The sequence below is a fragment of the Temnothorax longispinosus genome, chromosome 10 (assembly GCF_030848805.1).
Source record: "Temnothorax longispinosus isolate EJ_2023e chromosome 10, Tlon_JGU_v1, whole genome shotgun sequence".
Classification (NCBI taxonomy): Eukaryota; Metazoa; Arthropoda; class Insecta; order Hymenoptera; family Formicidae; genus Temnothorax; species Temnothorax longispinosus.
Genome location: NC_092367.1, coordinates 15,187,644 through 15,215,345, shown reverse-complemented (window position 1 = coordinate 15,215,345; position 27,702 = coordinate 15,187,644). Strand labels below are relative to the sequence as shown.

Sequence of the window (27,702 nt, the reverse complement as noted above, 5' to 3'; positions counted from 1 at the left end):
ATTAAGTAATAGTTTGACTTGTGTAATTATAGATATGACTTTATGGATATTTGACAAAATTTATATAATTGTACTCATAGAATGAGTCTTATTTCTTTATTTGAAAATACATGTACATTTTAGAATGCTATTTTCCTATTTTATTTGGAAATTAAATTATTCTTTTGTTAAAAGATAACATTGAGATTATAGTATATAGAATAAAAACGTATCTGTGACGCATTTATAACTTTGCAGGCGTTTGACGATGGGATCGCAAAGTTCAAGAGACTTAAAGAATTAAATCTTTTGCAGGCGTTCGACGATGCGATCGCGGAGCTGGACACACTTAATGAAGACAGCTACAAAGATTCCACATTGATCATGCAGCTTCTGCGCGACAACCTCACTCTGTGGACCAGTGACACGCAGGGCGACGGGGACGAGCCACAGGAGGGCGGCGACAACTAACCTTCCTAAGCTTAAGTCCTTTCTAAACCTAATAAGAACATCCTATTCTCTATCGTCCCCCCGTCCCCCTGAAGTGCTCACCCATATGTCCATCCACCCAGATCCATCCATCCATGTCCACCTGACCTCTTGTCCCTCGCGTACCTCGTTTCCTTCTTTCCTTCCTTCCTTCCAATCGAAAAGACCTCCCTTTTCCTTAAATCACTCTCCTTTTCAAAAAACTGATCCTTCTCTCTTTTTCTCTCTCTTTCTCTCTCTCTATCTCTTTCTCTTTCTCTTTTTCCTGACATGACCGCACACTGCTGCCAATGCCACCGCCACAGCTGCTACATCCGGTTTGAAAAATTCGAACGTCGAGAGCTTTCGAATTATTCACTAATGCTCGATCGTGTCTGTTCGCGAATGATGGCAAGAAGGATCTTAAAGATCGAACTTAGACTCGAAATTGGAACCTCGGTCGATACTCGGAGTAGACGGAAAGGCAAGAACGTTGATCGTGAAGCATCGAGTCAAGAAGACTATCATTGGCGAGGAGAGAAGGACAATCGAGTAGGGCGTGGATCATTCGGTCTCTCGCGCACGAAATTTCTTAAATAAAAAAGGAATCCATTTATTATTGACCCGTTTGTATGGAGGAACAGGAAGGAGCGAATTGTGGATGAATAGAGGAAAGGACAGGAGGAGACACACACACTCACATCTCCCCTGCATACCCTGTCTCGTTGACGCGAAAATCATTGCGCGAACGCGTGCGTGCGTGCGCGCGCGTGCATGCATGCACCTCATTGTCGATAACGCACATAGCAGAAAAAAGAAAGCAAACGCTAGATTATTTGACTTTTGCGAATAGAAAACGAGAAAGTGATGTACTATTAAAGGGTAAATCACATCGGGACGAGACATGGAATGCAGAGGACCGACCGACCCACTGTTATTACTCCCAAAATCTGTTCGCTGCTTACCATCTCAAAAAAGAAAAACATTAAAGTTAAAACGAGAAAAGAAACAGCGCGGAGGTACGAGAAGAAGCGAAGAGAACGAGGAAATGAAAAAAAAGCACGCATGAATCTACTGCATTATATCCAGTTGTCATTTAAATTAAATTTCACATTGTCTAGCAAGTAACGAATATTATTATACGAAGAGAAGAATGCAGGAGGAGAAAGGAGAGTAAAAACAAATACATTAAGTTATTAAGTTCCAAAACAAACATCAGTGGTGACTTGATTTTTCAAACACTGTATCTTTTTTTTTTATTTTTTTCTCCTCTCTCTCCAACATTACCACCATGATTGCGCACATGATATGATTTGCATGCAATTCAATATCTCTTCCTACGCGGACTCTCCTCCCTTTTCCTTTCGCCACGACCGAAACCTCGCGATTTTACTGAAAGTCGCGACAGTCCGACAGTTTGGGATTAAGTTCCTTGGATTTCTCTTACTACTTTTCAATCTGTCTGTAATTTATCCACGGAGAGAAAAGATTGAATCGATCAGGGTCGTTGGTAGCATATAAGTATTATCACAATTGTGTTGTAACGCGAAGAGAAAGAGGAGACGTTTCTCGTCGTCGTTCTGGTCGTCGTCGCGGTCGTTCGCACATATTTTCCCCTAAGTTTCGTGCGATTATGAAACGGAATGCGGAAGAAGGAGGACGAGGATCTGAAGAGCCGCTCGTTTTCCCATTGTCGTCGAGCGCAGAGATTACACACGTGTGACACGTTATTAAGAGATTGCATATTCTGGACCTTCAACTTCCTCTCGCTCTTCTATTCGACCGCTCGTCTCTCTCTCTTTCTCTATTATACTATACGCAATTATATAATATATACACAAAGATATATAAATATATTTATATCACGTAACTCTTAGCAAGTTCGTAGCGCGGTCGAGAAGAATGGAGAGAGAACGAGTTATACGCACACAACATACACACGAATAGATATATAGCCACGTATTTACTTTCGTCCTGCGATATTCATTTCCGAGAGTTTGCGAGAAAGTTATATACGTGTTGCGAATCACGATTTACAATTGCTTCTCGAAGATAGCGTCGTGTAAGGTAGAGTATCAAGGCTTCCTCGAGGAAGAGGAAGCTCGCAACGCTTGGTTCCTCGATCGAGGTGTACACATCGATGAAAGTAACGGAAAAGAATTTGCATATACAATTACGATTGATTGATTAGAATATAAGACCGAGACGATGTGTCGAATAATAAATTACGCAACGTATTTGAATTGAGTGTTAACAATTTATATCGGACGATTTAGGACTTCGACGTGTACCACGTGTTTGTAACGCGATGTAAGTATTTCGATCATTGTTAACAGAAAAGATTCTATGTTAGAGGGGAAACCGCAAGATTCCAACGGGAGGTCTAAGACTATCCAAAATCACGCTCTCCGCTCGCGTTCGACATCCCGACGTGAAGAGAAGAAAAAGAGATATGAAACGAGGAGCTGAAATGCATCCTCGTATGCTCTTCTCGTATATATATGTATAATTAAGTATATGTATATACGCGCGTACTGACAGCACATATATATATATTCATACATACACACATACACACATTGTATCACGCATATGTAATATCGCCTATGGGTGCCAGCCAGTTCTCAGCAAGTTAGTCGCTAATTACACGTGAATGGGTAAACGTTTTCCTGTTATCGCGTTGATATTTCTCGATGTATAATCGGTGTGTCTTTGTCGCAACAACATTGTCCGTAATCGCCGGGAAGGGAAGAAACACGCGGGAATAACGTTCGGTTGCTAGGAAGGAAGGGGAGAAAGAGAAAAACGAGAGTGAGACGGACGCGGTGTCGAAGAGACGATGAGCAGTGACAGCATTCGAATGGCGACTCTTCCTATCCACCTTCCTCCTCCTTCCGTCAAATGAAAGCGAGAATGAATACGTGTACGATTGAAGTCTCGTGTTTATAATTCATCGCCGATATCAGTTTCGTTTCTATCGCAGTAGTAGATGCGGGACGTGGAAATCAAGCCGGTACTCTGGCAGAAATAATTCGCGATTTGCGTCCATTACAGACGAGGTCTTTTAATGTCGAGGCAGGATAAAATGAAGATAAGATACAGATGACAAGAAATGAGATGTAACGTGAAATAAGAGTATATTTACGCGACTTGGAGATCAAATACGATCGTGGAAATTCTTATGCTTGCTTCTTGTCGTTTAAATCTTGTTCTTTCGTTTCGTTCTGCCTCGAAGTTTTGCTATTTAAGAGACTTAAGATCGAGGAGTCGAACGATGAAGGCTACAGCCTACAAATATCATCTCTCTGAGCCTATCTCTTCCGGAAAGTCCTCGTTCAACGAGGGCTGGCTGGGCGAGACTGGGTGTGTGTATGTGCGTGCGTGTGTAATCAGAAGTGGTAAGATACGCAGGCCATCACGATGCCATCGGCCAGCGGGTCCTCAGATATAACATCCTTCTTTTTTCATCCCCACCTCTCGCGAGTCCTCTTTCTCCTCCGAGTACAATAGTTCCTCCTTTCGTCTCTTTCTCTTGAATCTACTCTTCAGGGATGTTTTCTTCAATCTAACTTATCCTTATCCCAGCCGCTCACCACCCAATTCAACAAATCGAACGTTAACATCTTGTGTTCTTTTCATTTTCTGGATATTATGAATTTTCTAAAATAAACGTTATATGTTTTTTTAATAATCCTGGCAGTGACTTTACTCGGTCGGGAGAGCTATCCTCATTATCATCATCATCATTCATCATCATCATTCATCATCATCATCATCATCCAGCATCATCATCATTATCATTATCGTCATAATCATCATCATCTTTATCTTCATCTTCATCTTCATCGTCATCTTTATCTTCATCATCATTATCAGCGGCTTCTTAGCACGTAAAGAATTTCTTCGACCCTCTTTACCATCCAAGTCTCCTCCTCCTTTTTCAAATCTATTATCTCGAATAAAAAACACGAGCTATACTTTTTGAGGGCAATTTGTGCGTACGTTAGCGATCGCGAGAAGAGCGACGACGACACGTCTTTTCATTCCACTACAAATTCAGTCACATGAATTCACACGATTTGTCCTTCGTTATCCTGCTCCCGCTCTTTTCTTCACATACGGAAAGCCATTGCCATCCAGCCAGCTACCTATTTTCCTCCAACCATTTATTCTCTTCGCCTTCTCTTCCCCCTTTTCTTCCTTCTATTCCACCCTTTTCCTCCCCGACCCAAATTACGTTGTTCTATTTGTATTTATCATCAACCCATCGTAATTGTAAATTATAATTATTATAAACGTTTACACGAAATAATAAATTCTGATAAAATGTCTGAGAAAAAAAAAACCATAATCCACAGTTTTGTGTGTCTTGCTTTGCGACGACGATTGCCATCGTACCGAAGGAGGCGTTTGTACATGCTCGACGATGTTTCACGATCCCGGGACAAAAGTCGAGATTACATAACATGTGGACTTCATCGTGAATCGTTCTAAAGGCTAAAGGATTCCAGCAATATCGCTTATCAATAAGCTGTCTCATTGGATCGGAATGACTGTCTTCTTTCATTCTTCGGGATCCATCGATTTGTTCGACACTTCGAAGCGATTTGTTCCGTGCTTTTTGAAAGAGTGTTGAAATCTGCGAAACGCCAAATAATCTGAGTAAACGCTTGAAACACGTAACATTTTTTGATAAATATATGAGATGACTCATCGAATATACAAACGCTGAACGTCACAAGCGCGTTATAGTTGTATGTAATAACTAATAAGTTAATGCTTATTACATACATTTCCTAGAAGCGGTTTCATTTTAATCTTTTATCACAAAGTCCTACTTGCAAGTTCATTTCGATTCCACAAGACGATGTTACGTCTTATATAATTTTTATCTTGCTGCTCTTTTTATATTTATTTATCAATCATGACTCAACGACCGACAAACGGTTCATTGCTTTTGCGGCAGCTCGGGCGATGGCAGAAATTGCAGTTGCTGCAATTCTGCCACAAAAAATATCAAAGAGGGAGATATAGAGAGAGAGAAAAAGAAGAAGAAAATAGAGTCAGGCGAAAATATTCGCGTAAGGGTGATGATTGGCATGATTGAAGTTTAGCAATATCGAGAGCATGCAGGAGAGACTTTTTCATGTACTTAAAACGGGATATTTATTATGATTGCTGTTGTGGGTATCATTGTGCTCGATGTATATTCCCTGTCCCTTTACACCCCTTTCGCCCTACCTTACCCTGCCCTTCCCCCTGCCTGCTCCCCCATTTTTCTTGTCGATGGTATATCTACACATGTACTTGTATACACGACTTACGCATTATGTAATATGTATACATATATATATACATATGCATACACCAGAGAGGAGACACGATAAGAAAAAAAAAAGATACGACGCGAGATACATATATATGTACGCGTGCCTTTTCCGACAAGAAAGGCCTACGATTAATCATGCTAAATTTTTTGCACAATTTATACGTGTAGCCGATACGAGATTTACGGTTTTTGCTAATGAGAGTAGCGAATTACCACTTAATGCGCGAGTGACAGGACGCGAAGTGGTGAGGAGGAATAAACTCGCGGGGGGGAAGATAAATAATAAAGGAGACAAAGGGAAAACGAGAAGAAAAATTCCGAAATCGAGCGTCGTCGTTCCCTACTCGACTTGTTCTTTGTGGAATTCGCGGCCGCTCGATGTCGATGCAGCCACTTGTCGCGAGACTAGATAGAGACATGTAGATCCAGGTGAATCTCAACCCGTGGGGGTCGCGCGACACCCTCGGACAATTTGGAGATCGATCGATACGGACGACTGAGGATTTGTAATCCGAACGAGAGATCTCGGATCGTCTCTCCGAGAGAGAGGGGGAGAGAAAGAGAGAGAAACAGAGACCTCTCTCGTCCAGGACGGGGTTGAGAGTCTCCGCGTTAGGTGTAGAATACCATTTTCGTGCGGTAGACGAGCTCCCGCAGTAGACATTCCCAGGAACACCGAGGCGGCAAAAGCCGAAGGGGTTGCTACTTCAGTCTCCGAACATATACGATTTCATCCTCGCATCAACCAAGTCTGAATTGATGACTTTTTCTATTACAGAAACGTTCGTGATTTAGACGAGGAGAAAAAAATCAATTTTTATTCGCATATTACAGACACTTACTGTTTCTTTAATAACTTATATTCGATATCTTTTAATATACATATTCACAGTTGTACAAGTTTATTCACGGATATATATCAATTTCATTTTATTTTTTCGTATCGCATTGCCATGGCGCTTTGGGGCATTGCGTCAGGCGTTTGATGCAATATTGCGTCAACTCGCCTTTGGTTTTCGTCGACCAAACGCGCCGAGAGGGAAATCCCTCTCGGCATGCAACAGTAATCCAAATTGAGTCTTTCGACTCGTTTAAGTTTAAATAATCTGTCGACGAAATAGTCTTTCTTTCTTTTCTCCGCGACGTCGACTTGTATTACGCGGCCTTCGATTTTGTCGCCGCGCGAACCTCGCTAGAACAAAGGTTTTCCTCGGTTTTGCTCTTCTACGAATGTAAGCCTGTTTTTAGCTGTCGCTCCCGAAAAACCCTTGCCCCTTCACCCGCTCCCCCGCCCCCTCCCACCCCCATTCGATATAGATCAATGCCGTTTCAATCGAAATATAATACACGTTAAATGGATTAACAAAGAAACAAGACGACGCTGATACTTGGCGGGGTGGTGTTTGTAAATAAAAGCTGTCAAAGCGACGAAACGGTGCAGTCATTTCACCCACATCAATCGCTGCGTCGGGAACGCGGATTCGGGTATTCCAACGAAATCTTCGCTTACTCTTGCGCCGTGCAAAAGCCACGAAATTAATCGAACGTAAAAGCGTAACAAATGTTTCGACCGATATTCGATCCTAATGTTGGTCGTGTTTTTCTAGGAATATATCCCCCTTCCTGAGAAGAATATACTGTCACAACTCAAAAAATTTCGATTTTGAGTTAAGCCTATAAGAACTATGTCTAAAATGCTGCAGTAATAGTCTCACAAGTCTATATGCGAAATCCGCTGCACGAGGCAGAAGTATTGTTAAGTTCTTTTAAACTGATTATGTTGCGGTTTCCTGGATGAATAGTGTCATAAATGGATTGACAGGTGAATCACACCAGACCTCTTCAAGAGACAGTATATAAGTTTCATTATAACAAAATAACATAATTAAAATTTTGTTAGCTATCTCACAATTCAAGAAAATTGAATTAAATTTTTTTTGTCTCCTGAAAATTGTAAAATTTTTAGTTGTGACATATATTCTTCTCGGGGTGCGATATATTAGATATTTTATAAGAATGCTTTTATTGAGCTTAGAGCCATCTTCACGGCAATCTTTAGAGCGGATTTCCCATTAAGAGCGAAACTTAGCTTCATTACGGAAATGTCTCCGATATCGGTCGTCTTTGTTCCAATCCAGAAAACTCGACGTTTCGAAGATCATCGGCTAGGATTCAACCGAGGGTGATCATCCGATCTTGGAAACGTCGAGGCTGGACCTGGCGATCGAATCGTTTTCTCGCGATGACTCATTATTCCTTGTAATGGAAATCTATGTAACGGGAAGCCGCGATTGCGACATGCAACGCGGAGTTTCGCGGGCGACCCCGTGGATTTTGGTTTTCGCTGCGTTTACAAGTTCATCAGGTACAAATATCGCGGATCTTTGTACCCGTCAGACTTTACTCAGAGTCACGCGAAAGAACTGTTTCATGTCGACGAGCGTCGCGGATTGCATCATTGTCAGTCGGCCGTCGCGTCTCGTCCTGGAAGGTGCGCTCGCTATTTAAGCTGGTCCCTGCGCGCCGATTGTCACGTAGAAGCCATCTCCTCGTCGAGGTGGAACATCAACGACGATCGAGCCACGACGATAAGAATAGCGGGATCGACGAAGCGGTCATAAAGTTGCTAGAGACAGTTTTGTTATTTTTAATAATGATATGCGCGCAACGATAAGCAAAAATATGATAAATTTCGAGTTTTGCATTTGGATGGACGCATTTTAATTGCACACTTGAGTGGACATTTTTGTATTATCACCAAAGTGGTGATTTTTTCAATTTTTCAATTGTTACCAGACTTTTAAGTGTTACCTGCACCCCCGTTTAGAAAATGGACAGTTATCAGGATCATCAGGATTATCAGGTAGGTTTATTTTAATTCTTTTTCTTAATAAACAGAAGATTGAGAAACAAACGTGCGTATAATAGAGATTGATCAGTTTTATCGCGCGATGTGTCACAGCTGCCCCGCTTATCTTCTATCTTAATCCGTAATATTCAGTTAAAGTCAACATCGATCTGCAGCATTAACTTTTATTTTGATATCAATGTCGAGTGCAGTGCAGAGCATCTGTTTTGAACGCATACAAAATTTATCTCAGCCTAGCGATTAAATATGGCTTAATTAACAATAAATATCGATTCTTCTCGTATTAATGATTATCACCGCATACGTTTCTATAAAATTAAAAACGTGCTTTGTTTATGGATTTTTTCACGCATTATTTATTTTACTGTGCTACAATTTTCGATCGGAAGCTTCTCAGCAGGTGAAACCTGGAATAAAATTTCTCTCGAGCCGGGAGGAACAGTTTTTTGCTATCCATTTTGAATTTCTTTCGGCGTACTTCAGCTCGTTCCATTTTTTCGAATCTTCCGCCTCGCGCGCGACTCGTTCGAAATCGCTCGGGCGCCGTGATTGGCCCGAGCGACGGCGGAGCCGGCGGCGGTGAGGTGGGGGGTGGCGCGCGGCCAGCCCAAAGGTCACCTTCAGTCGGTCGGACGTGGCTTGGCTGTGTGGCGGCAGATGTCCGTCAGAGAAGCGTGAGCAACGGTGGGACATCGTCGTCGTTGCGATCGTCAGTCGCGTCTCTCTGGTGAGTCGAATCGCTCGTCGTCGACGATCGCGATCATCGATCGGTCGCCGATTTTCAAGCGCGCGGCGCGCACCGTCGTCGCGACGCCTGTCATCCACACCGCGACTGTCAATTGATCGGTCAAAGTGGTCAAGTGGTTGCGAGTCTCGTCGACTCGCTTCGAAGTTTCGAACCCGATCCGCGTCGTATCCCGATACTGCCGAGCTGGCGAGTTGACATTTTACTCGCTGTTTGATCTCGTTTTAAGTGGCTGCCGAGGGTGCTTTTAGGTTAACCTCTCGCTAGGTAAGCAGGCATGATTACTACGCTGTGGGAGGGCGGCAGTATGGTCTAGTGGTAGAACGCTAAACTCGTAATCTGAGGAACCAGGTTCGAGTCCACTAAAGCCATGTAAACATGGAAAGTTTTTTCCAAAAGCTACGCTGTCCGTGCAAGATAGGCTCTTGTGCGGAGCAAACTGGGCTCCGTCTTTCGGAAAGAGACGTTAAGCCGTTGGTCCAAAGAGTTAAGTGAGAGGAGAAGGGGGTAGTATTGGATGAGAATTGAATAAAGGGTTGGGAACGTCCCTACAAAAACGCCTTGCAACCCTGAGGGGAGTCAATAAACGTGTTTATCTTTATCTTTACTACGCTGCGGGAAAACAGCTATAACGATTCACGTGACGCTTGTAAAAAGCATGGACTCCGATCTCGGTGAATGTCAAACAATTCGACGGACAATATAGTTGCATAAGAGGAATCGTGGAATTATCCTCGGAATACGGATCGTAATTGTCTTCTAACGATTGATTTTCTTCGCTTGATGCCTGGGCGAATGGCGATGTTGCTCTAATTAGAGCGTCATAGAAGAATTAATTGTCATCGCAGCATCCGTCGTAGGAGCATATATCTCGCGATGACATACTTAATTGCATCTCACGCGAGATGTTTATCTGCCGTTATCGCGTGTCGCCGGAACGAGCGCGAGATCGGAGCAACGTCCTCGAGAACCTCGAGATTCGTCTCGAGTTTCGCCGTCGCGGTTCGACGCGGATCTTATTTTTTTTCAACTACGGAAAATTACGAGCTCCGTTCTCGTCTCTCCGCGTCGCACTTGTAAATTAGAACGTCACGCGACGCGCCGGACGGAAAAAGCTCTGGCGACGGCGACCAGCGATAACTTCGCAGCCGCGAAGTTGTTGACGCTCCCTCCCCCCTCTCGCTTTGAAACGCAGCCAGATTTCGTTCGCGCACGTGTTACTTAATTTTAAAACGCGCTACTCGCGTGTCGCAACCTCTAATTCCGACAGCTCCGGATTGACGGAACTCTTTTAGCATTCGAGCGTATATTATCGAGCCCACCGGTCTTTTTAAAATATTGCAATACTTATATATATATCTGTACCTTAGAGGTAAAGAATTGTATCTCCAGTTTTTGTCAAAATGGAGTTAACTTAATTTTTTAATATACCACAAGCGGCCCACTTGACGCTACAATGCTTCGAAGCATTCCTCTTCTCTTTCAATGAAGAAAGAAGGAGAAGAAGAACGCTCCAAAGTATTTGTAGCGTCAAGTGGACTGCAGCCTTTAAATTGTATAATGATAAAGAGTCTTATGTCCATTATTACTAACAATAAGATACAATGTTTAGAAAAAGTCTTGGAAATTTTAGAAAAAGTCAAGTTTAGAAAAAGTATTGGAAATTTTCATAGAAATAAACTTTAAACCCTGTTTTCTCTAAATGTAAATTTATAATAATGAAGATACGATTCTTTACTTCTAAAATACAATTAATTGGAGTAGGGTAGAGCGGGGTCAAAAGTAACGCGGGGCGAAAGTAACAACTCAAATATAGTTATAGGCATAGATGCGCATGCGTTATATTGTTCAGTTATATTGTTCAGTTTTATCCGTTAACCAACAGACGTATGCGCATCTATGACTATAGATATTTGAGTTGTTACTTTCGCCCCGCGTTACTTTTGACCCCGCTCTACCCTACGTATAGTAGGCGTCATTAATGCCTTCCATCTGAAGCATAGTACATATAACGTGCACTATAGAAATCCCAAGAACACAGCTAGGAAGGCATTAATGACGCCTTCTGTACAATGGGGAGCATTAAGCGCACATGGGGTGTAGGATACCCCACTCCGAACTTTGTGCTCTGATAAGTCCCATTAAAATGTCTTTTTCAATAATTTTTTAAACAATGTTAATTTTAAGAAATCGCTATAACTTTTGTTTATCCTTAAAATACATGACTTTAACTTCATTCAGAAATTTTTATGCAATAAAATAGTCAATAGCGTCGTTACAGTACATACTTAAAGACACTGGGGTATCTCATACCCCCAGTGCGCTTTACGTAATTTTTCGGAGGTGTGCGCGGAGGGTTAATGAGTTCCGTTCTCGGTGTAGATGAGCGCACTATTTCTACCTTCTAGCCAATTGCGAGCCTAGAAATAGTGCACTCATCTACACCGAAAGGGACCCATTATTGCTCCCCATTGTACAATAAAGACTGATTTTCACGCAATAATTTACTCGCACGATGGGTAATTGGCACAAAGATATTCCGCGGTATACTTCATCGTTTTTTATTACGAAATGAACTTGTAAAACAGTTGCGATATGTATGTATCTCGAATTGATTGAAATGAGGTTAAATTTTGGATTAATGTAAAAATTATCGCGTGGAGAAAAATGTCCGAGATCCGTCGAGCCGCTCGGTGCCGTTGCACAAATGCAATTTATTCGGAAAGTTACGCGGAAAGCGACAGCGATTCGGACGAAGCTCCAGATACACGCGGAAGCGCTGCAGAAATACAGGATGTAGATGCGAAGAGAAACTTGGCGGATTCTACCAGAATTGAATCCTCGGTGATATCCAGAGACCCCTCGCAAAAGTCCATCGCGATTGAAGTACTGAAGAAGGTCGATGCTGATAGAGCGAGCAGGATCAGCATGCAAAATTTAAAGCTCTCTTTGTTATTTCCGGAGGCAAGCTTGCGCTCGTTAACAATGTCACTTGCAATTCCGTCTTCTTCTTCTTTTATTAGAAAAGGATAAAAATTTAAATATGATAAACGTTAGAAAATTTCCTTCCGGACAGATGTTCTGGGGACGCGGCTTTGAATCGGTTGAAGAGTTACCAATCGGTTCCTCGTTTGAGATAAAATTTGACGCAGCCGAGGAAGAATACGCCAGAAGCCTACGTTTCCCGCGGTTTACGAGACATAAAGTTATGACCCTGCTTTATCTATCTCTTTGTATCTATTCTCTGTTCATTGTAAAATAACGCACAATAGTAAAACATCAAAATTATTACATTGTTCGACGCGCAAAATAAGGGAGATTCGAAAAACAAACGGCGAGTTTATAGCTTATAAAAAATGTCAGCTTTGTATACGAATTTTTGTATTACAGAGTTATAAGGAATACTGCGATACAGTCATGGCCGAGGACGCGCCTCAGAAGTTTATAAAACCTGGGAGCCACAAGGGCAAGGGCATCGCCGTATTCACCAGTGGTGGCGACTCTCAAGGTATTTCAGAGTAGTCGTATAAATTGCGTATTGCGCGTATTTTACAGTAAACGCAATTAAATTCGATATTTCGTTTTTCAGGAATGAATGCCGCCGTACGAGCGGTCGTGAGGATGGGGATCTATCTCGGCTGCAGGGTGTACTTTATCAGGGAGGGCTACCAAGGCATGGTAGACGGCGGAAAAAATATCGAGGAAGCTACATGGTCGTCCGTATCTTGCATCATTCATAGGGTACACGTCAAAGCAATCATTACTGCAATATTGCATAATCATTTGTTCGTATATTATTAACGTATAGTATCCTTTTTGTTTCTTCAGGGTGGCACAGTAATCGGCTCCGCTCGATGCCAAGAATTCAGGGAGCGTCCCGGTCGCCGGAAGGCCGCTAAGAACTTGGTTAGCCAAGGGATAACTAACTTAGTGGTTATAGGTGGAGACGGTTCTCTTACTGGCGCCAATCTTTTCAAGGAAGAGTGGCCTACGCTTCTGAAAGAGCTCGTCGAGTCTGGTAAATAGAGAGAACATTCAAAAAACCGTTGCTTGATCCCGACGATCTATCACGTGTAATCGAGACTAACGTATTACTTTTCGTTAGGTGATATTACTGCCGAGCAGAGCGAGAAGTACAAGCAGTTGCACATTGCCGGTCTAGTAGGTTCCATTGATAATGATTTTTGCGGTACGGATATGACGATTGGTACCGATTCCGCGTTGCACCGTATCATTGAGAGTATCGATGCTATAGTTAGTACAGCTTACTCCCACCAAAGAACGTTTATAATGGAAGTGATGGGTCGTCATTGCGGGTAAGTGCTGACTATGTTATCGATTTTGTTACCGAGAAAATGCAGATTTATATCGGTATACGATTTTATTACATTGTCATTAGCTTTCGAATGTAGAAAAGTGTCACCCGCGGTTTGATTACAACACGATTTAGGACACGAGATTTAGCGTCTATTGTTATCGCGCCGAATCAATGTTGACTCTGGAACTTGAAACATAGATAAACGAGCGACTTTCGATTAGGTATCTGGCTATTGTGGGCGCTTTAGCTGCGGAGGCAGACTATGTTTTCTTCCCAGAATGTCCGCCTCCTGTCGACTGGCCTGAAAAATTATGTAAAAAGTTGGAGCAGGCACGTCTAAGAATATAGACTTTCTCAAATTTTATAGATTGCATTGCTAATTTTTTTTTACTAACTTGACTAAGCGTGGGGAATGTGTTTTTTTTGTATATGTCAGTTTTTTTGTTGCTGAATGTATTCTCATTTAATATTGGATCATACACGACATCCTGAATGTATATTTCTGTAAACAGTGACGTAAAGAGGAATGCGAACGAAAAATGTACTTACATTTCTCTCATCGCCGCGCATCAATTAACATAGAGTCAGATGTATAAATATAATAACATGTCCGATGGTACTGAAGATAATTAGATGACAGAGCCTTTCTCTCAGGTACCTGACATTAGCGTCAAGTTTGTCTACCGAAGCCACCTATTGCTTTATTCCTGAGTCTCCGACAAGTGGTGACTGGGTCGAGGAGCTATGCCAAGGTGTGCGACAGGCACGTTTCTCAACCAGTCGTTACTTTAAATTATTATTAGTTAACGTATCTGGAATAAGCAATTTAATCAGTAATTTAAAGATATACGAGAAAGTCAGAACGTGTTTGTGTATTTTGTACTTTTAAATGGTATAACTTCACTGAGATAATAAATTACAAGATAATCAATTACAGCCAGATTTTGTACATGTAAATTTTTTTTTTCCATTCATCCCGTTAGAGCACTTACGAAAAAATTTATCACAGATATGTTAGTTTCTATCTACATTTTTCGATCAAGCATAGCCTTACAAATTCATAATCAAAACCTGATCATGATTGATTATAATGACGCGCAACATTATTTTGCATAATATTTGTTAATATTGCATTGAAAGTAGAATTTTAGAGAGTTACAATATAACATTACAGTTATCTGGCTCTGGTGGCAGCTATATGTAGCGAGACTGATTATGTTTTCATCCCAGAATGGCCACCCGAGCAGGATTGGCCCAACAAGCTGTGCAAAAAATTGTTGCAGGTTCGATAATATTTTTTTTTAATTTTTTAAAGCAGGTATATTTATTTCTTCTGATTTATTCAACCTGCAAGATAAATAGCACAAATTGCTTCCTGCAATTCACGCTTTGTTCCTTTCATACCGCAAACTGTTATAATTATTTTAATTGCTTATTTTGATTTTATTTTACTTTGGATGATGAAGTATTTGCGATATGCTTTAAAGGCACTTTTTTCTCCCAATATAGGGAAACAGTAATATTATTTAATAAAGTCAAATGTGCATGCTATACTAATTTATAACATTATATGTGTGTATGCAACGCTATTCTAACTTAAAAAAATATAACAATTCTAGAAAAAATGTAACATAAATCTGACATAATTCAAAGACTTACATTTTAAATATTTGTATTATCATCATTAATCTATGTAATCATTCAATGGATCATTATTATGCTATTGTCTTTAATTATCGTTACTTCTATATTCTTTTACAGCCTGCTTTTAGATCTATTCGAACAAAATTTAATTTTAGCACACGCAGAAGATTTTCATTATTATACAATTTTCCTTTCAGGAAAGACTCACTGGTCAACGGCTTAATATTATTATCGTGGCCGAGGGAGCTGTCGACAGAAACGGCGATCCAATCACCGCTGAAAAGGTGCGCAAAATCGTCGTAGACAAATTACAGCAGGATACAAGAATCACCGTTTTAGGTCATGTGCAAAGAGGTGGCAATCCTTCAGCGTTCGATAGAGTTTTGGTAAGATATGTCGGTTTAGGACTTTTAATATCGAGATATATAATAAGTTTATATATATATTATTTTTTAATATGTACTTGATATTTTTTAAATACTCATTTTTTAATGTAACTTAAAGCCCTCTCAATTAACATATTTATTTTTTCCTCATGTACAATATTACAAAATATAATATATATATATGTCAATTATTTTGAGGAATAAACGTGCGTTACAGGGATGCCGGATGGGAGCCGAAGCGGTAATGGCTTTAATGGAGGCAACACCCGAAACAGGAGCCTGCGTCGTTACATTGGACGGTAACCAAGCTGTGAGATTACCACTTATGGAATGTGTTCGTCGTACGAAAGCCGTAGCGCAATCTATGGCCGATAAAAACTGGGATCTTGCTGTTCAGCTTCGAGGAAAGTGAGTGAATCAAGTCGCTATATCAATACGCCAAATGTAAAGTACATTAATAAATGTATGCATCTGTTTATTTTTCTAGGGGCTTTGCACGTAACTTAGAAACGTACAAGATGCTGACTCGTTTGAAAGCGCCGGACCTAGATGATGCCAATAGGGTACAATCTTTTTCCGTTTACAACTAAGTTTAGTCTGACGACCCAAAAGCTCTGCTCTGTATTTGACGCGATATTAATGTAGCATTAATATAAAGAAGTCGATAGGATGCACGGCAAGAATTTTGGGTCTCTAGCATATAAAATAATAATAAATAATGTATAGAGTACTATATATATTATTTGATACTGCTTCAGGAAGTTAGTGGCCGCGCATTATCGAAGGTAAATCAGTTAAAAGCCTATAAGCATACGTTCTTTTATCAGATTTTGTACATAATGTCGATACGAACGCAATCCCCCCTCTAACGACAGCACATTTTTCCTCCCCTAGCAATACACTTTATGTGGACAAGTGAGTTAATCCTTTGGAGTAGAGAATGTGTGCCTTGTGTTAGAAATACATATCATTTATCGTACTTCACGATCACCTCTCCACAGGCAAACGGAACGACAGCATTGTGCGCTATTTAATATGCGATTTCATACATAAAATGCCGGTCTTTCAGCTTTCCGTGCACGTTGCATGATGCACCGCGTTGGCTTTCATTTTATAACCGGCGGTTTTTTTATAGGATCATTACACGCTGGCGGTGATGCATATAGGATCGCCGTCTTGCGGCATGAACGCGGCAGTTCGTTCCTTCGTGAGGAATTGTATCTATCGAGGCGATAAGGTATGTACAATACATATATCTAGACATTCTGAATGCCGTTCCGCGTGTTTTTGTTACGCTCAATTCTACGTCTCAACTTGCAGGTATACGGTATCTGCGATGGAGTGCTGGGCCTAACAGCTGGTAGACTGAAATTGATGGACTGGTCGTCCGTCACCGGCTGGGTCGCAGAGGGTGGCGCGAAATTGGGAACGAAGCGCGCACCGCCCCAGGAGGATCAGTTACCCAAAATCGCTCAGACGCTCAAAGAATTTGGAATACAGGCGTTGCTCATCATAGGTGGATTCGAGGTAACAAATCCGCCCGTACCTTGATTGACCGAAATTAATAAAACCGTCCAGAGATCAGTGTCGATAAAAGTGTATATTTTTATTCCCAGGGTTATCAGACCTGTCTCACATTTTTCAAGGCGAGGGACAAGTACGAGGAGTTCAGAATTCCTATCGCTATGATCCCCGCGACTATTAGCAACAATGTACCAGGCACCGAGTTTTCATTGGGCTGTGACACAGCTTCGAATGAAATAACGGAAGTGAGTTCTTTGATTCCTGTAGATTTTACTTGTGACTTTAGAGGATTTAATATCATATTAATACGTGTTATCTTGTTAGATCTGTGATCGCATTCGGCAATCGGCGCAAGGTACTAAACGTCGCGTGTTCATTATCGAGACGATGGGTGGTTTTTGTGGATATTTAGCGACCATCGCTGGTCTAGCCGGCGGTGCCGATGCGGCGTATATCTACGAGGAGAAATTCAATATCAAAGATTTGCATCAAGATGTGATCGCGATGGCAGCGAAGATGTCGGAAGGTGTCGAGAGGGGTCTTATTATCAGAAACGAGGATGCCAATGAGAATTACAATACAGAGTTTATGTACAGACTTTTCAGCGAGGAGGGAAAAGGTTTATTCAGTTGTAGACGGAACATACTCGGTACGTGTTTTCCATTCGCTGCTCTTTTAAACGAACTTCTGGTTATTTTATTTGATATGCAATTTCGTCATTGCTGAATATTTTTCTATTTTAGGTCACATGCAACAAGGAGGCTCGCCGACGCCTTTCGACCGTAACTTGGGAACAAAGATGGGCTCTAAGGCGGTGGAATGGTTCAGTGATCAATTGAGAAAATGTACCAACCCCGATGGCAAAACGATCACTACAGCAGCGGACAGTGCAGTGATGCTTGGTATTATCAGACGCCAATACAGATACACGCCATTCATGGAACTTATCGACGTTACCGACTTTGAGTGCGTATCTTATTGAACATTCTAACGACTCGTTTCAATTTCGCTTACGTGTAACGTAATACTTTATAAATTGTTTCAGACATCGCATTCCGACGTATCAATGGTGGATGAAATTGCGTCCGTTGCTGAAAGTATTGGCGAAGCACGAGTCGACGTACGAAGAAGAGGGTCTGTACATAACCGTCGAAGAGATGGACGAACAGAAGGATCCGCCCCTCGTATAAGCCGTGAGATTAATCTCTTAAAGAGCGCCGCGGTAGATAACGCAAGATAGATATCGCTAATTGCGTGGATAGGCGTGGTAGGCGCCGATTATTATTAAAAGTATCGCAGTATTGTATAAATTATATTACGATAATTTTACTTCTGCTCGACAAGAAACGAATCTTATATTTGTTTATTGAATTATGTGTATCTGAAAAATTCAACTGTGTATATTAGTGTGGTCATTATTTATTTAAGATTTGCACGCGATTTTTCATTGTATATAATTCAGTCAACCAGCAGATGTGATTGAAAATATACAGGGGAAGGGACGTTTATTTTATTTTCTTTCGGATTTATCTTATTCGTATCTTGAACGTTTTCGAGCTCAGGTAAGAAATGGGTACAAAAGCAGTACCTGAAGCGCAAAGGTATAAAGTAATATCTTCATAATGTAATACCTATCGGTGCAGCTTGCTGATAAGGCTCCGTTGGCAACGAGACACGGAACACGGTATTGTTACAGTATCTTGTAGTAATGTTAAATTCACATTGCGTACATTGATGTATAGTATTGAAGATATAAATTAGAATCGGTATATGCAAAATGTGGTGTAGTAAAATATACCAAGTTAGAGCGCTAAAGAAATAACGAGTTAATGAATCATTTTTAAGAAATACGTAGCAACACATGACTAAATTGGAGATATGCAAAACCAATATTTGATATGCTACTCGAATCTAGTACACACCATTTTCGCACGTATATTTAATTACTCAGCAACGAAACAATTCGCGAAACGTTTATTAACGTCATTAGCAAATAGTGATATTATTTGTGCATTTTTGATGCTTTGGACATTACAGGTGCTTTGTAAGTTAAAAACTAACAGCCTCAAATCTCACTTCGATATTCCGTTTGCTTAATTCTTCAATATAACCAAGTTGGAACGCTTAATTATACTTCTTTTTTTTTTAGTTGTAGCACGGATCGAGAAGTAAATCAGATTGAGAGAAATTACAAGAGTTTCACAGGTTAAACATTCTGAACCGTATTTGTGGTCTACTAAGGCATAGGATTAAAAAGTAATGCGGTATTTTGCGTCGGTGAAAGTGTTTATCTTTCGGTTTAGCGTTACTCGAAGCTATAAAAGGCTATTGGAGAATATACCTGTCTACCTCAAAACATAATTTTGCAACGGTCAACGACTCGTAGGAAAGAAATTGACCTGAGTCGGCGCGTTAGTTGCACATAACATTAAAAAAAATTTTTGCTAAAATTTAAGGCTTGTGACCACAAAAGTATTTAGATTTAATTCTTTTCTCTTTCTCTATCTATCCATCTCTTTCTCTCTATCTCTCTCTTTCTCTATACTCGTATATTTAACTTTCGTGAAAGTCGTGCAAGTATTAATCTCATAATTGTTTTCGGCATATAAGATAGCGTTCGTCGTGTCCTTACGAGATTTTAGAAACCAGATAATTACATTCTGGTACCCATCGAAAATTATGTCTTGTGCAAACTCTTACTCGTGTTCGTGTGAGTTCATTTAAGTGTCAGAATAAAATTACCGACGCGTGATTTTAACGGGGAATAAGACGTGAGAAACCTGTATGCGATAAAGCGTGTGCCATAATTTTTTCAACGTAGTTAACACGCGCTTAAGAATTATGGAGCTCTTAATGAATTTTATTCGAATGCTGATTAGCACTCGCATTGCTGTATTTAAGATTGGCTTACAATTAGTATGTAGCGATTAATGCATGCTGCGAGAACGAAAACTTTGAAAGTACAATGATGTGCGCATACATTACGATTTACTCGACTGGAGTTTTAAACGTAAAAAAAAAATATATATATATATATTATACATAAAAATTATTGGACAAATCGCTTGTTTAAAGTCGTTCTGAAGTATATGTCTACTTACTAGTATACGACAGATAAAATAGCTCTTGTTGAAAAGCGACAGAATAATATCGCTTGTTTAAACTAATGACACTTGTTTAAACGACCACGTAGAAATCACGTTTAGCTAAAGCGATTTTTAGCGCGATTCTGGTATAGCAACCAAAGTGTACCAAACTGTATCAGAACGTTTTCGTGTATTTGGTAATTTGTGGTATAGCCGTTTTGGTAGTTGGTTGATACCATGCTGTACCAAGTAATGAAGCAGGATACCTGTTGGTATTGTTGTTAAGTTGCAAATACGCGCCAAATATAACACAAAAATATGTAAACAAAATATATTTTACATATTTATCTCGTGTAAAATCGCCTCTAATGTCGTATCAAGAGGCTGAACTGTTGAACGAAATAAAAGTGCTACGATACGGGAGATACGATAAGGCTCTCGCCAATTATCTGTGCACGAAATCGTAATTTGTAATTGTAATGTGCATCGGTGTGTATGCTTATTATATTTCTCGTATATTTCGATAGGCTTCTATTTCCGGACAAGTATACGTATATTATAAATTGTAATCAGGAATATTAATTTTTATAAAAGTTTTTTTAATTTTAATGTACAAGTAACTGCAGGATCGGGACAGAGAGCGTCTGATTACAGAATTAACGTTTGATACGAATTGGATATATGTCGAGCTTCTGCCGGTACAAATAAATCACGTTGATATTTAATATCTTTCAATATATTCCGTGCAGCCGTTTTGATTCGCGAGCCATTGATTAATAGTGTATGTACATATAATTACCGAGCGTCGTATATCACTGACACCGTTCTAGTTATATATACGCAAAAATGTACAAATAGTACTTGCATAATGTCGACCTGTTAGCTGCCCGTCACTAGCGCAATAAGAATATTGAAAAAAAAATGATGTAAATTATTTTTAAGATTTTCAGAGATATATTTTTGACTCATTGTTGATCAATGAATTTACATCCTACCCAGCAGAGCACACATATGTATAGTATTAGAGTTGTCGTATTTATTTTTTTTCCGACATTGAATTGTCGACGTCGTTGCATGCTCGACGGTGCGGTAGACGTGAAATTGTAATTCGCCGACAATTCCGGAGCATCCCGCGAATTTATTGCTGCGCGACGAAACGTCTAAATTTAGGAGAAGCCGCTACACATATTACGCACGATGTTGTATCCATGTCGTGAAATAAACTATATCTTCTAAAAGTGTTATTCAAACATCACCTAAATATATTATTCTTTCTTATAAAATAATGTAAAATACTGTTACGTTAAATCTGTGTTACATTACAGTTATATTCTTTACAGTAATTTTAAAGAATGCTTATTAGCATAAAAAATTAATAGGTTCACACTTGACAATGACCAAAACCAATGGTTCTAACATCATGATGATTATAATTAATAAATCTGATCAGTTAGGCAGAATAAAAATCATTGTTAAGTTCTTTATATTTGAATGCTGTTCTCCCTATATCGTTTTCTCTCTATTTTATCGCAAGAACGTCGTTCATTAAAAACGCAACATTTTTTTCAATTCAAATCTGCGCGAGATGCGCGGGGTACGTCGCGTTACAAGTCAAGCGAGCGTCTGAATCGAAGCCCTCCTCCGAGTCGTTATCGCTGCGTTCCTCTCTCTGTCTTTCGCTCTGTATCCGATATTTACTAAAATAGAATAAAAGATTAAATATGATTTTTTTTTGTACGATTGGGATGGACTAGGAAAGGAATTCCGGAGACGCGGACGAGCATCAATAGCCAGTATGACGCGCGCGGTGCCAACGGATTGTTAAAGAGAGCGAGTACTACATTGTTGGCGACATTGGCCGCCGCGTGCGTGGCGTAAGCGCACATGACGTTTCCCACGCCGTGGCCGTCCTCCCGAAAATCGGATGATAGGAATACGTACACAAAGAGAAGGCATGTGTGCGCTCGAAGCTTCGGACAATGGACGAGGACAGCCACATAATGTTCTCTCTTTTTCTCTTGTGTTATAATGCGAAAGATACTGTTTGTTGCACACTCTATTGTTAAACTCCATGCAAATTAAAATACGATTATTTTTGTATTTTTTAATAAAAAAATAAAACATTCTACATAGCGATTAGCGTACAGCATTACATATAAACTTGTAAAAAGAAACATTTTTCTCAAATATTAAAATATAAAAATATTATTTTTACATCATTCAATATTTTTGTACATTGCGTTAATTTCTTTAAGTCCTTAAAGTCCTTCTGTACCATTTAAAAATTACCAAATTGGCGGCGACAAAATTAAGTATTCCTATTTAATTAATAATTATCTCATTTTTTTTTCTCATTTGCACTACTTTTAGCTTTAATTTGCGTTTTGGTTCATTAAACTTCGTCGATTTGTTCGTGAGTTATGATTTTTTAAGTAAAACGAGTCGTAACGTGTTTGTCAACATATAATTGTTGTAAAAAAATATACTCGCAACCCCGTCGCGTCGCGTAAAAGAGTCACGGTCGGTCTCGCTCCGCGTGTACTTGGCGCGAGACACTACCGTGTCTCTTGATTTAAATAAATGATTTCCAAATTTTCTTTACATTGATTTTTAGTCGAAGGTACAAAGATATTATAATAATTTTTGGGGAATTTTTAAAAGCTATTAACATTTTGAAAAACACGTCTGACTTGAAAGTGCATGGTTGGAGGATTAAAGGGGCGGAAAAAACGTTGGAGTGAATAGGGTTAATGTCTCCTCCGAAAAGATAGCCCAGTTTCTCCGCACGAGCCCCACTCGTGCGGGGGGTGCAGTTTGGAATATAAAAATTCCTGTGATCAGGTGGACTCGAGAACCCGGTTCCTCGGGATTACGAGTCTGGCGCTTTACCACAAGACCACACTGCCACCCAATAATTGTAACTATTAATATTACTACTGTTCTTTCGCGGTCGGTTAGCTTTGAAATTTGCGATCCTGCGTCCATTGTCCGAAACTAGCCGAAGCTCCGAGCTCCGACGCACACGTATTTGCATATTGCATAACGTAACGTTCCTTTGCTTTGTGTGCGTATCTTCAATTCCCCACCGTTCGATTTTCGGGTGAGCGGGGTGCCGGGGTGAGCCGCGTGCGTGGCGTGTTCGGCGTGTGCGCGCATGACGTTTACCGCGCCGGTGAAACGCCGTGGCCCGGTTCTCGCTCCCGTCTCCTGTCCGCCAGCCGCCTGCTCCCGGCACTCGGCTCGGCAGTCTCGGCTCCGTCTGTTCAGTCTGTTGTGGTCTGTTGTCGCTGTTGTGCCGCGTACGTCGCGCAGTAAACAGCACGCTCCTTTCGGGCAAGATGGTCACGGTGAAGGGACGCAAGAGCTCGAGCAAGAATCCGCCGATCCTCAGCCACGAGTTCGTCATACAGAATCATGCGGACATCGTCTCCTGCGTGGCTATGGTCTTCGTGATCGGCCTCATGGTGCAGGTCGGTGGCTGCGCCGCGCTGTCCCGGCATCCTCGGAATTCACATCCGTTTCGATTTATCATTCATTTGGCGAAATGGGAGAAGCACATTTTTGCGTCGAGTTTCCCTAGCGGAGAGGCGTCCGTCCTCGATCTCCTTTCTGCGTTGCGTTGGGCGGAAATTGGAGATGCCTGAGAAATAGAATGACCATATGTTACTTTGGGTTGTTAATGTCAAGACAATCTGGACCCGTCGCATATACGAATACATTTTTATTTGTCACATCTGTGAAGATTTATTACTTTGGAAGGGACTTTTGAGTTCTCATTACATCTCATTTATAAACATATTAATGGTGATAGAGAGATATACGTATGTAAAAGGGTTACATTCAGTGTTATATTTATAAATTTACAATACTTAGTTTTTTTTTTATAATCTGTGTAATTGCAGAAAAGAGAAGGAGAGAAGGATCTATCAAAACGTTAAAATTTATTTTGTCGGAATATCCAACTATACATAATTCTTGCGGCTGCGTGTTGTATGTCCTTTTCTCCTAGCTGTTTGTATAATATAATCTAATAAGATTATTTTCTGTCAGGTTACCTCACCATGGGCCTACATGTTTATTGCTATTCACCATAATGTGACCAATACTACTGAGGATCCAACCGCGGTGATAAAGTATACTACAGGATGGAAAGATGCATGTGCGGTGTTCTTTTACTTCTTGATAGCCATTATAATGCATGCCGTGCTTCAGGAATATATATTTGACGTAAGTATATCATCCCGACTGAAATATCGGCTGACTGTAAGAATGTATTTCCAGCTTTCACCGATAAAACCACTTTTGTCCGCAGAAAATTTCCAAGCGGCTGCATCTCAGCAAAGTAAAGCTTTCTAAATTTAACGAGTCCAGCCAATTGATAGTGTTTTATACATTGTCTGCGTTGTGGGCCATCGACATTATAATCAGGTGATACAGATTTATAGACATATGAGAGAATATTTATAAAGAGATATAAGAGAAATATATTTATAAAGAGAGAAAAAGTACGTATCGACGAAGTAACGACGTTTCTTCTTCTTTCAGGGAGAATATACTTTTGAATATATGGGCATTGTGGGAGGAATACCCGGCGCCGATGTCCGCCTCCCTTAAACTATTTTTCATCGGTCAGCTTTCCTATTGGTTGCACTGCTATCCCGAGCTCTATTTTCAACGAATTAAGAAAGAAGATATTTTGCAACGCGTCCTCCATGCAACCATCGGATTAGTCTTCACCTTCGCAGCTTATTTCTTCAAGTAATATTACAATATATAGACGTTTATACTTTCTAATTTCGCCAGTTTGTATTAAAAAATATATTCATCGTTCTCCGCAGCTTCCAACATCTCGCCCTAATCTTGTTAACTCTCCATTACGTGGGAGATGCTTTGCTACATGCAGCCAGACTTGTTCACTTCATTAGCCAGAAAGAAAAGAGAACAAAATGTAAGTTGCCTCAAGCTACTATATTGCGTATAAATAGCGTAACTCTGAATTTATTTATTCATCTGACTTTTTTTTGCTATAGTGTCATTCCTGGTTGCCAATTCGACTTACGCGTTCGCGCGTATTGCGACCATCGGGCTGACGTGTGTAGTGTTCCTGTATGGTTTAAGGAAGCAGGAGTTCAAGTTTGACTACGCCACCGGCACCTTTAACACTCCCCCTGTGCAGTTCTCGGCAGCACTTATTATCTCGCTCTTCCAAGGCTATCTGCTGTATTTCTTCATTAAGAAACAGATTAAGCGTGCACGCGAAAATGCCGCGCCTGTTGTCGTGAAGACGAAGCCGAAGCAGAAGCCGAAGAAACGAGAAGGTGAAAACGGTTTCGTTTACCTATCATTATATACTTTGATATTATTGATTTTTTTTATTATTTCTATCAGAATTTATTTCATCGAAACAAAATGTATATGTATTTTGTATGTTTGTCGCAGGCAAGAAATCCGCCTTGTCCGAAGACGACGATCTCCCAGAAGTAGACCAGGCGACGAAGAAGAATCTGAGAAATCGTCCTTCAGCCAAGGCAAAATAGACGCTCAATAATTTAGAGAAATCATCTTCGCAAGGTTGATTGGACATTCGATTTTATTCGTCTATATGTCACGAACACGTCAGAATATTTGACTAAGGTGTACAAAAACATATTCTTCTTAATGTAAAAACGAAGCTTCCATAATAACTCTCGTCGTGCAGAATGTTGAAGGATCTGGTAACTCGATTTTGTATTCGGCAGATGCGGCAGATTTTAAACGCTTTATGAAAGAGATAGGCACATGATAATCTAAACGAGCGGATATTTTTAACTACAGATAAGTTTTTTTTTTTCACCATTTTATTGCTTTCATATGAATTATACAGAGATAAATGTTGCATTCATATTCATATAGAATCGCAGAATGTTAATGCACACTTTGCTACATTGTCTTTTTATGCGCGTTATGTAAATTTTTTTAAATATGTAAACGTGCGTTATTTATAATCTAATTAAGAGAAATTTATATGATTTTATCCCTGTTTGCTGTTACTTAAAATTCTCTATAAATTTTTTTGCGCACTGATTTTTTTTGATGAATTTAGAGTCGATTCGAATAGGCCTTTCCAAGTTTCCGCTCTTCGATCTCTTTTTTTTTCATCGTCCTGCCGATTTAGACGGAGGAGAGATCGAAGAGAAAACTGAGCTCCAACCAGGCTAGGAGCTTTGATCGGTCTTGTTTGTTATCTTGGATTATCCTTGGAATAGAATATTCAAATAGAATAGAGACAAACCCCTATTATGCTAGCATTAAGTTAAGAGGAATAAAAGTACATAGACATAATGCACGAATTAATCTGGACCATAAATATGCTACAAGAATCATGCCACGTAAAAATATACATATCCTATGGAATTATATTGTTACATTTAAATATAAGTTTTATTATTTTTCAATATATATGTATATCAATGGAAAAAAAATGGTTTTGTTATTATAGTACTGCGTGCTTGGCGAATAATTATATTTCTTTAAAATTACTGTTCCCCAAAAGTAACTTTAAAGAATTCAATACATATATCAATGGAAAAAGACGGTTTTATTATAGCACTGCGTGCTTGGCGAATAATAGTTATTTGTGTAACAAGTGTCGTAAGATGAAAATTCCCGGGTGCGGAGTTTACGCACGAGCCGACGGCTCGTGCGTAAACTCCGCACCCGGGAATTTTCATCTTTACACACGACTTACACTCCCTATTTTATGTGGCAAGTGCCTGGAAAGTGGTTTATCACGCACGCGTAGCGTGCGTAATGGGGCACTTTCCATGCACGTGTTGCATAAATTATATTTCTTTAAAATTATTATTCCAAAGAAGAGGAATAAAATAGATAAAAGAAAGCGAAGTTTTTGATAGATAATTTTTTAAAAATGTTTCCACTGTTCGGCAATCTTATGCAGATTGCCTCCGTTATCCGAAAATAGAGCGTTCCTTCCATAAGCCGGAATGGCGTAAAGCGAAGAAACAATTACCATTAATTTATATGTATATGGGAAATATTTTTTCGTAAAAGCGAAGTGACGTAAAGGGAACTTTCGAAAAGCGGGGGATACCTGTATTGTCGAATTTCTATTTGTAATTCTACTTTTAGTCGTGCAATAAGAATTTTAACACTGCGATCGATTAATTTTCTGTTTGCGCCTGCGATCTATTTTTTTCAAGAAGACGGGATATGTAATGACTGTGTAAAAATTTATTGGCTACCTTGTTAAATAAACTTGTGTTAACTGAATAAAATTTACAGTTGTGTTTTTTTTACACTTAAAGCATGACTTTTGGCGTAAATACTCATATGGCAATACCAGAAAAGGAAGAAA

At 40.0% G+C, this 27,702-nt stretch overlaps 3 protein-coding genes across 13 annotated transcripts in view; all 3 read left to right on the top strand.

Moving 5' to 3' along the window:
- The window catches only part of 14-3-3zeta (tyrosine 3-monooxygenase/tryptophan 5-monooxygenase activation protein zeta), a 59,312-nt gene extending 52,229 nt beyond the window's left edge, over positions 1 to 7,083 (top strand). For all 4 annotated transcript variants that reach the window (XM_071791930.1, XM_071791927.1, XM_071791929.1 and 1 more), the window contains one exon: positions 295 to 7,083. In XM_071791930.1, coding sequence (XP_071648031.1) covers positions 295 to 450 — 156 coding nt within the window. In that variant the 3' untranslated portion in view covers positions 451 to 7,083. The remainder of the gene's footprint in view (positions 1 to 294) is intronic.
- A 1,255-nt stretch (positions 7,084 to 8,338) lies between these two features.
- Positions 8,339 to 21,603, top strand: Pfk (ATP-dependent 6-phosphofructokinase). 8 transcript variants are annotated; one of them, XM_071791917.1, is made up of 17 exons: positions 8,339 to 8,639; positions 12,781 to 12,898; positions 12,980 to 13,131; positions 13,219 to 13,408; positions 13,496 to 13,706; positions 14,883 to 14,991; positions 15,550 to 15,738; positions 15,956 to 16,146; positions 16,226 to 16,301; positions 16,497 to 16,523; positions 16,633 to 16,653; positions 16,874 to 16,975; positions 17,059 to 17,265; positions 17,355 to 17,507; positions 17,587 to 17,911; positions 18,006 to 18,228; positions 18,308 to 21,603. In XM_071791917.1, exons 1-17 carry the CDS (start codon positions 8,607 to 8,609, stop codon positions 18,450 to 18,452), a joined length of 2,472 nt encoding a protein of 823 aa, XP_071648018.1. In that variant the 5' UTR covers positions 8,339 to 8,606; the 3' UTR covers positions 18,453 to 21,603. The 8 variants fall into 8 exon arrangements, with proteins under 8 accessions (XP_071648018.1, XP_071648017.1, XP_071648021.1 ...); XM_071791916.1 differs by lacking the exon at positions 14,883 to 14,991 and adding an exon at positions 13,930 to 14,038; XM_071791921.1 differs by lacking the exons at positions 8,339 to 8,639; positions 14,883 to 14,991 and adding exons at positions 9,287 to 9,372; positions 13,930 to 14,038.
- Positions 21,604 to 23,098: 1,495 nt separating this feature from the next.
- On the top strand, positions 23,099 to 27,622 carry Tram (translocating chain-associated membrane protein 1). Its single transcript, XM_071791926.1, has 7 exons — positions 23,099 to 23,818; positions 24,399 to 24,575; positions 24,661 to 24,776; positions 24,894 to 25,106; positions 25,187 to 25,296; positions 25,379 to 25,666; positions 25,788 to 27,622. Exons 1-7 carry the CDS (start codon positions 23,687 to 23,689, stop codon positions 25,883 to 25,885), a joined length of 1,134 nt encoding a protein of 377 aa, XP_071648027.1. The 5' UTR covers positions 23,099 to 23,686; the 3' UTR covers positions 25,886 to 27,622.
- Positions 27,623 to 27,702: the final 80 nt, after the last annotated feature.

Coding starts and splice junctions, on each gene's coding strand:
- Tram (XM_071791926.1), top strand. CDS start 23,687: ATGGTCACGGTGAAGGGACGCAAGAGCTCGAGCAAGAATCCGCCGATC. Junction 23,819..24,398: donor TGATCGGCCTCATGGTGCAG/GTCGGTGGCTGC, acceptor ATTTTCTGTCAG/GTTACCTCACCATGGGCCTA. Junction 25,297..25,378: donor GAAAGAAAAGAGAACAAAAT/GTAAGTTGCCTC, acceptor TTTTTGCTATAG/TGTCATTCCTGGTTGCCAAT.
- Pfk (XM_071791917.1), top strand. CDS start 8,607: ATGGACAGTTATCAGGATCATCAGGATTATCAG. Junction 12,899..12,979: donor CAGTGGTGGCGACTCTCAAG/GTATTTCAGAGT, acceptor TTCGTTTTTCAG/GAATGAATGCCGCCGTACGA. Junction 17,508..17,586: donor CTTCGAATGAAATAACGGAA/GTGAGTTCTTTG, acceptor TTATCTTGTTAG/ATCTGTGATCGCATTCGGCA.